The following is a 12,587-nucleotide window of genomic DNA, read 5'->3' on the forward strand; positions in this document are numbered from 1 at the left end:
TATTGCTTAAACGCGGACCACACTCTTTCGACAACACAATATGACTTCCCGATTCGCACTGACTGCTTTCGCATCCCTTTTGTCTTTTCTTAGACCCATCACGCACATGTTCCGCAACCGCTCGTGGCCCAGATCACGTAGGCCTTTTTTACGAAACTATACGATTGAAGGACCGACGACACTTTGATGGGCCCGACACCGCCTCGGCTCTCGCGACATTATATATGGTTTACCCGATATATCTTAGGGCTTTTGTCCGCGATATTACATGTATCATTCACTGTAGTGGCGGTACCGACAGATTTTTGCAAAGATCTGGCAAAGTAAGGCCGAGTAGTGGTAACATGCAAAGCAAAACGTTGTTCAAAACGTCGATTTCTACGACATAGTGAAAAATCACCGAAATCCACGCTGCCAGAAGATTTTTATACAATAACCAAATTTTATTCGTTATTCCATATTCAACAGACTACCGATTTTACGATCCTCATGTACAGAGCATCCGAATTTAATATATAAAATGCGAATTGCTCGTAAACTGCTCGCCGTGTAAGAAATATGTTGAGACAGGAATTTAATGGTTTCGCGGATGTTATTAGTCTTTCTGTAAATAAACGTATAGGGGTCACATTTCCTATAAAAAATGAATATCCTATACATGTAAATTCTATAGAATTTAGAACACCAATCGACGGGACTTTTCCTGTGTTTACTGCGAGTCGGTCGAACGATATAAAGAGAAGGACGGGTACTTAGAGAGGAGAATAAAACAGGACTTCGAGAAGCGAAGATGGAGAACAAAGGAAAAGAAAAGCAAGTTAAGAATTAGAAAGGGAAAGAGAAGAGGAATTAGAAGCGGAGAGTTTTTAGGAGATACGGAAGAAGACTTAGAAAATCGATTCTTGAGTTTTTACGAATCGAACACCTGATTTCCAAAAATATTACAACATTACAAATCCACGCTATGCCGTTAAAGGTTATTCTCCGTATCACCATTAACGAAGACACGAAAGGTGAAAAAATAGTGTATAGAATCCATAAAGAAACTGCAAGATGAAGTGTATTACGTTTTGTTTTGAGAACAACCTTTATAAAGCTTTTTTTTCATCCAATTTTTAGGCTCAAACGCGCAAAAGAGTAAAGTAATATTAAATTACTTTCCAAGATATACCAGTATACCAGTATATTAATAGATTTAAATAATAAAAAATAGCAGTCTTAAAACAACTTCTCCTAAAATATTGCATTTTATAAAATGCTTAATATTTTAAAATACCAATAAAACGTAGAAGTCCCCCTTGTGGTAAGTCCCTTACTTAATAGAAAGCATGCTAAAACGACTTAATCTGGTTCAACAAACCAAAGGACTTTGGACAGTGTAAGAGAAACATTTTTAAAGTTAAAAAGTTATACTGTTAAAAATATTGCGCAAAACCGAACCAATGAATACTTTTTGTTACATATGAGTAAAATAGAATTCAAAATTTTTGAAGATTGTTTATGGTAACTTAACCTTTATTAAATGTTATTGTTATGCTCCCTTTCTATATACGTTACTGTCCATGATATTAAATAAAGATTTACACGAAACCTTTCATCATTGGTTCAGTACAAACGTATCGTGGTGTCACACGCTCAAGAAGGCCATCCGCTCAGAAACAGTAATCACGGTCACCTCCTTGAACAAAAGAAGGATCTACAAAGAACATCGGTAAGCTAGCTTTCATACATTATCGAAGTCGTGAACCCGAAATACGTTCTAAAGATAGTGATTTTTCTGAAAATATATTTGTGAAGATGAATCCAACTGACATGATTACGACAAAACAAAACGAATTAATCGGTACTCTCATCGAACAACTTCAAAATCTAAGTCAGGATTTCAGAAACTTTAAAAGTAACGTTGAACAGAATATTAACAAAATAAAAGAATTTACGGAAACTAGTGACAGAAACCGGGCCAAAGAAACGTTGACGTAGGCGTTGAAGATTTTATTCTACCAGTCCGTAAAGCAAGAGCCAGATGCAAGGCAAGTACTAAAGACTTCCTGTTAGATCTTATACCTGCCGAAAGGATAACAGATAATGCGAAAAAGAACATAAGATATTTAAAAATTAACTCATTTGAAGACCTATATTCGTGCTTAAGACAAAACGTGTCAACTCCAACTGAACGTGTCAGCTAAAACTGCTAGCGATTGCAAAGATAAACTGAGAAACTTACAACAAGGAATAACAGAAACCGTACAGTCTTTCAATTCTAGATTCCGACAACAACTCAACGAACTAAATTACGCTATCCAAAACGAAAACCGCACGCCGGTTGAACGACGCGTAGCCATGGACATCGAAGAACGTGAAGCATTAAAAACGTATCTACTCGGTTTACGGCCCGAAATAGCACAGATGGTAATAGCTAGCGATCCAAAAAACCTGAACCTCGCTCAACAATTGGCAGCCAACAAAGAACAATGGTTACGAGAATTAAGTCGTGTTGCTCACCGTCGGAATCAGGCAAAAAATCAATCTAATAACACCCCGTCCGTACCTAAACGAAGTGCTTCCGATCGACAACCAAAAAGTTTTAGCCAACCGTCAGACAACCGAATGAATTTAAAATGTTCCAAGTGCTTGCGAATTGGACACACAGTCGAGATGTGCTACTCTCGAAATTTTCCATTAGGCAACCGAGGAAAAATCCCACCTCGAATATACCAAACAGCGGAGAGTCCAGAGGAAACATTCCAAGAGTTAACTGTACCACCATCGGAAGATTATTATCAATAGTATTGCGACGAAAGGACGGAATAAGAGCCAGATTTCTCATTGATACCGAAGTAGGAATAAACTTGATAAAGGAAAACACTTCACTAAACGTCCAAACCTCCAGCCCAAAGACTTTCCTAATGGGAAATGACAAACATACCACCGACAAAATTTGTAATCTATACATGCTTGAAAGGACTCACCAATTCCACGTAGTTTCTGACGACTTTCCCCTAACCGAAGATGAAATAATCGGCCTCCCATTCCTTGCGAAGTACCGATACAATGTCACTAACGAAAAACTGACTTTAGACGAGATTATACTACCATTCCAGAACACCGATAACGAGATAGGACCAGGCGAAACTTTAACTTCAAGGCAATACATCCGTATTTTCGCACTTTCGCGGGGAGACGCGATCTCGAAGAAGCGCGCCAACGGGAGTCGTAAATTCCCGTTACAACTGACCAATCGACGCCACGAATCGTACGATCCCTTATTTCTTGTGCGATAATAAGGGTGATTAATTGAAATAACTCTGCGGTTGATAGGTTACAATATATTTAATCGATCCAACAACTTCGGTGATACAATGGTAAATGCTTGTATGAACAACGACGTGTGAGTACGGCCTGAGACTCTTTTAGTATCGTTGCGTTGACTGAAGGTATTCAACCGAACACTGGATGATGAATTGGCTGAGAGAGATGTGGTGATGACTGCTTGACCACTTGCTCGATGAATGCTGAACTGTAACTCCCGAGAATTGTACTGGACTCGGAATCGGAGAGAATGAGACTTGGAATTAGAATCAAATAGAAACTGAACTGAGACTTGGAGAGAGTGAGAAGGAGACTTGGATGAGAGTTAGAATCCGACTAGAACGAGACTGCTGAACTGCCCTTAAGGTGTCTCGGAGGAAAGCTTGGTGTGGGGGTATCCTTTGACCGAAGAACGCGGATTCGTTATTCACACTTTTCGTCCAGGAAGTGAGGGTAACGATCCGCGATGCCGATTGGTGATGACCCACTCTAATGACCAGAATATGCAGAAGATTCCCACCAACGTAGAGCGGTGGTAGACTTTGCTTCAGATGGGAAAAACAGCTTTTTATGATGGACATGTATTGGGTTTTTCCCATCTGATAACTGTCCGCTTTCTCCGTGATTCTTAAGAGCGCTTAATAACTCAAGGACCTTTCCAAGATCCAGCCATAAACTGCAAATACTTCTCGAATTAGAGAATTCTCCAGACCTGCAATTAGACTGGCAACATGTGTGGAGACAATGCAGCTAAAGGCTAATGTCTTTATGGTGGGTCATTGGGTCTATTGAGAATCGGGATGGCTGTAGGTTGACCGTAGGCTGCCAGGTAGCGAGGGATGGCGTGTGAATGTCCTACGCGACGTAACAACATCGAAGGAAAGCCCATAACAATATGCATTATCAACACTGGTAAGCAAATCTATCATATTACAAACGAAATAGAAAAACCCGATAGACTAGGACAAATTGATAAATTTGCACAAATAATACGTACCAAACATATTGATCCAGAACTTTGAGAACCCCTTGAGAAAATCCTTATCAATAGACGTTTTTAACATGGAGACAGACTCACTACCATGCACTAGCCTAACTGAACATACAATCACACTCAAAACAGACAAACCTATAAACATCAAATCTTATAGACCACCCGAATGTCATAAAAAAGAAGTTGAGACTCAAATCAACGACATGCTAGACAAACGAATCATAGAACCATCGGGCAGTCCATATAACGCACCAATTTGGGTAGTTCCAAAGAAATATAAGACGCATCAGGTAAACAAAAGTGGAGGATTGTTATAGATTTTAGGAAATTAAACGAGCAAACAGATCAACACGCGTATCCTTTACCGAATTCGGACGAAATACTCGATCACTTAAGTAAAGCAAAATTTTTCTCAGCCCTAGACCTCTCATCAGGATTTCATCAGATACCCATGGAACAAAAATCTAAAAAATATACTGCATTTTCAACTCCACAAGGTCACTTCCACTATAATCGCATGCCCTTCGGACTCAAAAACGCACCGGCGACGTTTCGATGGGGATTAATAGGAAATAACTGTTTTGTATACCTAGGTAACATTATAATATTCGGAAGCACTATCCAAGAGCACAACCGAAATCAAGCCATTGTATTAGACAGATTACAAAATTTAGGATTAAAGATACAACCGCACAAATGCGAATTTTTGAAACCAGAGTTAGAATATTTAGGACACGTAGTAACGAAAGAAGATGTAAAACCTAATCCCAGAAAGATTCAGGCCGTGAAAGATTTTAAAATACCGAAGACCGCGACTCACATAAAATCATTCTTAGGACTCGTTGGGTACTACAGAAAATTTATACGCAATTTTTCTAAAATCGCGAGACCAGTGACAGACCTCACAAAGAAAGACACTCCATTCCACTGGACTGATAAACAACAACTTGCATTTGAAACACTGAAACAAAAACTCTGTGAAACTCCTGTACTGCAATACTCGGATTTTGAAAAAAACATTCACATTAATAACAAACGCAAGTAACGAAGGACTAGGAGCAATACTCTCCCGAGACGGATATCCACGCTGTTACATATCCCGAACCTTGAACCCTTCTGAGAAAAACTATTCCTCAACCGAGAAAGAGTTACTAGCAATAGTATGGTCAATCAAAAGACTAAGACAATACCTACTTGGTAGAAAATTTAAAATTCAAAGTGATCACCAAGCTTTAAAATGGTTACAAAATGTTAAGGATCCCTCATCGAGGCTCATGCGATGGCGCTTGAAACTCGAGGAGTATGATTATGAGATAGAATACAAAAAAAGGAAAAGAAAATACAGCTACAGACGCTCTATCCCGATTGTATCCCATCACCGATGAAGAAATCCAATCCGATCTAGAAAACCCGAACTATTATGACAAATATATCGACTGGAAGACCAATATCACCCCAGCTTCAATAACTCAAAAACCTAACAGACCACACTTTAAACAAATTACAAAGACCGAGTTAGGAGACTTTAACGATCAGCACTGGTTGCGTCAATTAACTAAACACTTTATTAAACACCAAACTGGACACTTGCATATAGGAATAGACGACAATAGCTTCAGCATATTAGAAAAGGTAAATATTCAACTCATGTTAAGGTTTCTAACAACTAGATTTGCTCAAATTAAATTGATATTTGGACAAGATCCGCCAGTAGACTACGATAACGAACAAAAACAAACTATACTACGCGAGAATCACAACGAAATAGTAGGATTAGGTATTAGGTAATATTAAGATTAGGTACACTTAGGTATACACCGCACCGTGAAACGAATACAAGAACGCCATCACTGGACAAACCTAGAACAAGACGTCACAGAATTTATACAAAACTGCGAAACCTGCCAACGAGAAAAATTAAACCGTATCAGGGCTAAGGAGCAACCCATAATAACCGACATAACCGACCCGTTAATCCTAATGATAAAATCGCAATGGACATATTCGGACTTCTCACCAAAACCAAACAAGGCAACCAATTTATCCTATCTATCCAAGGTCAATTAACCAAATACCTCGTTCTCATACCTTTAAAAGACCAAACGGCCAACTCTATCATTAACGAACTTTTGGATCACTATGTATACATATTTTCTGCACCGAAAAGTATCCTCACGGATATGGGACGAAATTTCGTATGTAAACTGATGGATACATTTGAAGAGGCTTTCAAGATTCGACACATAAAAACCACCTCTTTCCACCCGTAATCTAACGGATCTCTCGAACGAACACATGCTGTAGTAAAAGATCTTATTCGAACTTGTACGACGAAGATTTAAAATTAATATAATACTAATAATACTTCAATACACAGATATCAGTACAGATATCAAAGAGATCAGATTCGAAAAATTATCAAAACACAAACGATATTCCAAGTAAAAGATAAAGTATGGGTACATAACGATCACAAAACCAACAAACTAGACCACAAATGGCTAGGGCTGAAATCCTCTCGTCCAATCCACCCACTTATCTTATTGGGTATTCCAACGGACAAACGCAAAGAATCCACGGTAACAGATTAAAACCCTATTTTTCAGGAAGACGACCATAACATGGATAATTCTAACTCTCGAATACATTTAAAGCGATCTAGTAGCAAGATCACTAAATTATGTTAACGTTTTCTTAGAACACATAGATGATTGCTATCATAATACATTGCCCTACCGCTCACGTAAACAACATGCATCAACAACACCAATCTTCCACCAGCCCATGGGACGGTCACTTTCCAAAACATTACAGAAAATGAAGATAACGGGGTCATTCAAATTAGACAACCCACTAGAGCCACACGCTTCAACGGAGTGAAGCGAATCTAAGAAGGGGGAAATGTCACACGCTCAAGAAGGCCATCCGCTCAGAAACAGTAATCAGAGATAAGACATAGACTCCGAGCTTCGGACTACTTTCGACACATCACCACCTTATCATCATAATCTACACCAAGGTTGTGACGCACCTTAGACCACATCAAGATAGGACATCGACCACCGAACTTCGGACTCCCTTGGACACATCACAACCTACACCAAACCCCTCAACATCCTAAAACCAAAATGTATATAAACCGAGACTTCAGACAGCTCGGGCAGTTCTTGCGCAGCCCTTTCTCCGGTTCAGTGTCAGTCTATTGCTTGTAAGTGGTGAATTTGTAATAAAGAAGCTTAGTAATTGGGTTACGACTCAGTATTCTCTTCTTTTATCATTCAACCCTGAATTCTACGTGACAGTGGCACTGGCATATAATATAATCCTGACCGTAGATAAACATAAAGAAAACCTAAGCGGCATCTAGCCCACATCAAAGTGCAAATGTAAAAAGATTTTTCATGAATATCTCGAAAACTAAAGCCGAACCAAGGTATATCTATAGGAATGATGTGCACAATCATGATTTTGACAATAAATTGAAAAATCACCGAAATCGATGAGGCAGGCCTTAATCTGTATAATTGCTGTAGCGGCACTTGACAACAAAATTTTAAAATTTAGTATTTATGTTACATTGCATTGTGCGCGTTAAAGATATGTATAACACTATTATTTTTTATGACAGTTTGCATAATGCACATATAATATTAAATACATTAATTATACACATCGGGTCATCGGTTCTGACAAAAATTTTTCTTATGAATTTAGGACAAAAATAAACCGACCCATATTCTGATGTTTTAGTCAATATCCATTATTATTAAATATAATCAGTCCATATTGTGGAAACAATAAGTTCTTATTATATAATATATTTATTATAGTTAGTTATAACTGACCTAATTATAATTCTAATAATTATATAATTCTTATTATATAATTCTAGATTCATGGCGTGGACAAACAGATGCTGCTTACCTTAATATTACTCTTACAAATGACGATGGAAATTGTATATCAACATCAGAAATTACTTCGCCACATTGTGATTCCTACTACTATCTCTATGACATTTACTTTTTCCGCCATGTACACTTTTTATGAACAGATTATAAAATTCGCAATTTATAAATATCAAGTGAATTCCCGAGAAATGTTAATTAAAAAAATGTTACCGTTAATTTTTTATTATTTTATTAAATAATATGAATATTCATACATTTAATTGATAATTTCCCTATTAATCCAACATAGGATGCAACAGTTCACTATAGTATTAGTATGTAGCGGCACATGAATCATAGGACGATTCGAAACGACTCATATTGTTGTACATCGGAGTATTAATGCTGTTTTGGATTTGCGAAATTCTAGAATAAACGAACTCCAGACAAAAACAGTATCGCCATTATGAGTAATCGTCAACCTGAACCAAGTACGACTTTCTGTAAGTCCGCCGGACAATATAAACAGACGAGCATCCTCTCTAGGAGGGCAGTCTAGAAAGCGAATCAGTATAGCGAAGAATATAGCTAATTATCGCAACGAGTCATACGAACGACAGTTAGAACTGACCTACACTATCTCTGTACTTCTACTTGAAGTAATTTCGATATAATTGACTATTACAAATTTCCACTCGTCTCTTTAATAACCAACACGTTTAATATCACCTCAAGTATAAGAAATAAGTAAATATATTTTTGTTAATATTTCGAAATTTTTTTATTTCTATTGTATCCTCTTATCATTATTGTATGAAGATTATAAGTATCACAATGGAAATTTTCAAGTTAACCACGACCGAGAAAAGCACGGCAGTGAGATCAAACGTTCAAGTCCTTCTCACAGCTTCTTTTTCGATTACCGTGATATTGTGTTTCATAAATTTTTATCACAATATGTTACGATCCATAGAGAATACTATTTGAGCGTTTCACGTCGATTGTACGAAGCAGTTCGAAGGATTTGTGAAACGATAACTTGTAGAAATTGTACTACTATAACACATCAGCTCATGCGTCACTACTGACTCGGGAGTTCCTCGCGAAAAATAACATTTACAGTCACCATGTTTACTTGATCGCTCCCTTGCGATTATTTGTTATTCTCCAGAATGAAAAAATAAAACAAAAATCGTTATGCGTACTATGCACTATAGAAGAAAGAGCATGCAGAATTGTGTTAATAACTGAAAAAACGCTAGTAAAAATATATTGTATTCTGTCGAGGTTGACTGATAGATGAACAAGTGGATGAACTTGTAATAGAAAAATATATTGAAATAAATAAAGATATAAGTATGAGTTTATGCTGATTCAGATCCTTATCCTCTTAATGTTACAATACAATAGAATCGATAGGGAGCACGCTCATTTATAGCAAACGACATTACCAAAAAAGTTAACCTTATAGTTTTAGCGAAAGGCTACAAGGAACATAAATAGAAATCTATTTATTAGTTCCTTTGTTCCTAGACCTTGTAACTCAAAACAAATGTATATTCAAGGGTACAATAATATGGACCTCTCCCTATATAGAATAATTTTGTTCCGCTAAATTCTATTTTCCGTATAACAGAGGTCTCTGGGTCACGGATATACATAATTAAAGATGTAGAGTTTTTCTTGAAGTAGTTAATTCAACATATTCAAAGCGAATAACTTAAATATAGACGAACAAATAAATATTTTCTCAAACAAGAAAAAAATTCAACGATCTTTTTGATCACGCCTCGTATGAGGGGGTAGGAGGAAGAAAAAAAGGAAAGTAAAAAATGATATGCAGCTTGGTAGAGGTTCGGAAGGAAACTCTGAGGAAATTATGAAAGGAAAATGTCAGAGATAAAATGTGATGATTAAGAAGAATGTGGGACATGATGTTGAGAAACGCTAAGTTGGTACGACTTCTAACGACGCTCTTTTGTCTTAGGAGTCGACCACGTGTTAATTTTCTAAGTGTATCCGGTGTTCTCAGATGGATGTACATGGTGGTGAAATATATAATGTAAAACTTGAATCTGTGTAAATCAATGAAATATCAACCCCAAAGCCATATTTAATAACACATGAAACACATTATATAAAATATACTTTATATATTCTATTTTGATTCATATATATGTCGGGTTGGCGTTGGAATTTTATAGCGACGATCGGACAAACGAGATGTCGATGACAATGAGTTTAGGTTCGATGACGAATTCACGGCCAACGGGATGACGTGTGAGAAGTGATACACGATCCTGGTGTGACTCGACGTACAAGTAGAACTTATCTGAATGAACTGAACTGCAGTTCAAGTGGAACTGCCCTTATATACTCCTCTCTATACCTCTCGGGTCAATCTTTGTTTTTAAGGAGACCTATATAATTATTCCGTACCTCTATTAGGTACACGTCCCTCCCGTGACCGTGACTACGTTCAATGACCCATTATGTCACTTCGAGCCCAAGCCCACTGTCATAAACTTTGGGCAACCATACTCGGATTAGAACATTACAACAATTTCTCGGTTTTATTATTTAATTGTAGCTGTAATAAAAGTCTGGATTAGAGTATTGGGGTTTTTCCCCAACATTCCAAAAGAAGGTCCCGATGACCTTTCATCTCCGACATATATAATGTAAAAAATGTATATATAATACAAAACGGGTGTAGAATATAAGTACTAATGTTTAAGCTGAGTTTCTGTAATTTTGATAGTTTTGTATTTTTTTATTTTTATATTTTCTATATTTTTGTACTTTTGTATTTTTAAACGTTTTCTATAATTCTATATTCAAGTAATAGTATAATAAGAAGAATACGAAAAGTGTGGAATGGCAACACATGTAACGGTACGTGAATGTTACTGCGCAAGATTACCAGGAGAGGTGGTATAGGAATCGGGGGTTCGTTGGACAAAGAGAACGTTTTTTAGGAATACGTTATGTTTATGTAAACTATATACCAAAGAATTAAAAAAAAAATCTAATTAGTTTAGTTCGGGCAACTAATTAGTTATCCGAAAAAAGGATAGCATTCGCTAAACGAAATGGCACGCTCAACCTTCGAAAGCAAGGTTGCGACGGTTGGCGTTAACAGTTGGGTTGCACGACACAAACAATTTCAAATTGGAGTTCAACTGCTAACCGCAACAAGGCCACGGGGATTTTTACTCTTTTCTATATGCAGGCGGCACGTTATAGAGATCTCACTCCGCTGATCCAATGTTTTTAATTACATTTTTAATACAGCACTTATCACATCGAGCAGTATCATGACCATTTGTAAACATTCATTGATAAAGGCACGCAGTACATCATTTAAATCCGTCATAATAAAAAATAAAACGCATGATTACATGCATCTTGTAATAAAGATAATAAAAAAACACTCACCATACCAACGTAAGAGAAGATTTATAATGATTTACCTTACAGGAGAATAGGTTTAGTTGAATAACACGAAATCCATGCAGAAGTTTCCGGAAATCCAAAGACTTTGAGCACCCTAAGAAATTAAAAGAAGTTAGATAAATGCAAAAATTAAAATTGAAACATGATTATTTAATAAGAGTACCCTATTGAACTATATATTTAATGCATACAATTAATTTAAAATGTTGCAATATTTTGTTATTATTTATTTGAATTTCGTCAACTGCTTTTAAATAAGAAAATTTTGATAAAAACAAACAACTTACAGCATTAAAATAAAAAAATTGTATTACCTTTATAGCGTAATTTATTGATAAATTATAAATGTATTTATAACTATAATATTCAGAAGAACCCTTGTAGTACAAATAAATGACGCATATTCTGAAATTAAGGATATCAAGGCAGGAGTACCGCAAGGAAGCGTCCTAGGACCAATATTATACACGCTCTACACAGCAGACATACCAACAACTCTAAGCTTGCAGCAACAGCAAAACTCTAACGCTTGCGGACGATACGGTCTTACTAACTAGACACGCAAATCCAGAAACGGCTGCCGCACTATTACAAGAACACATTACAAAAATTGAAAAGTGGCTGCAAAGCAAACAAATAAAAGCGAACACCAGTAAATGCAATCACATAACATTTACGCTTAGAAAAGGAAAAACACCAGACATCCAACTAAATGGCGCCCACATAGCACAAACAAAGTATGTCAAATATCTAGGAATACATTTAGACACACGCCTCACATGGAAGTATCACATAAAATCAATAACAAACAGAATACGTGAAAAAATGAAGCAGATGTACTGGTTAATCAATAGAAAATCTAAATTAAGCATAATGAACAAACTAAACATATATAAAACAATAATCAAACCAATCTGGACATACGGAGTCCCACTATG

At 36.6% G+C, this 12,587-nt stretch overlaps 1 protein-coding gene and 1 long non-coding RNA gene across 2 annotated transcripts in view; one reads left to right on the forward strand and one right to left on the reverse strand.

The window, feature by feature from the left end:
- The first annotated feature begins 2,340 nt into the window (after positions 1-2,340).
- LOC122577362 lies at positions 2,341-2,787 on the forward strand. Its single transcript, XM_043748656.1, has 2 exons — positions 2,341-2,597; positions 2,691-2,787. Exons 1-2 carry the CDS (start codon positions 2,341-2,343, stop codon positions 2,785-2,787), a joined length of 354 nt encoding a protein of 117 aa, XP_043604591.1.
- Positions 2,788-11,665: 8,878 nt separating this feature from the next.
- The window catches only part of LOC122577365, a 6,408-nt gene continuing 5,486 nt past the window's right edge, over positions 11,666-12,587 (reverse strand). The window contains exon 4 of the long non-coding RNA XR_006320224.1: positions 11,666-11,743. This is a non-coding gene — a long non-coding RNA (uncharacterized LOC122577365). The remainder of the gene's footprint in view (positions 11,744-12,587) is intronic.

The sequence above is a fragment of the Bombus pyrosoma genome, linkage group LG18, assembly GCF_014825855.1.
Source record: "Bombus pyrosoma isolate SC7728 linkage group LG18, ASM1482585v1, whole genome shotgun sequence".
NCBI classification, from domain to species: Eukaryota; Metazoa; Arthropoda; class Insecta; order Hymenoptera; family Apidae; genus Bombus; species Bombus pyrosoma.

Excerpts from the sequence above, each read along its gene's own strand:
- LOC122577362 (XM_043748656.1), top strand. The coding sequence starts at position 2,341 with ATGGACATCGAAGAACGTGAAGCATTAAAAACGTATCTACTCGGTTTA. Across the intron at positions 2,598-2,690 it reads AAAAGTTTTAGCCAACCGTC|AGGAAAAATCCCACCTCGAA; the intron begins AGACAACCGAAT and ends ATTAGGCAACCG.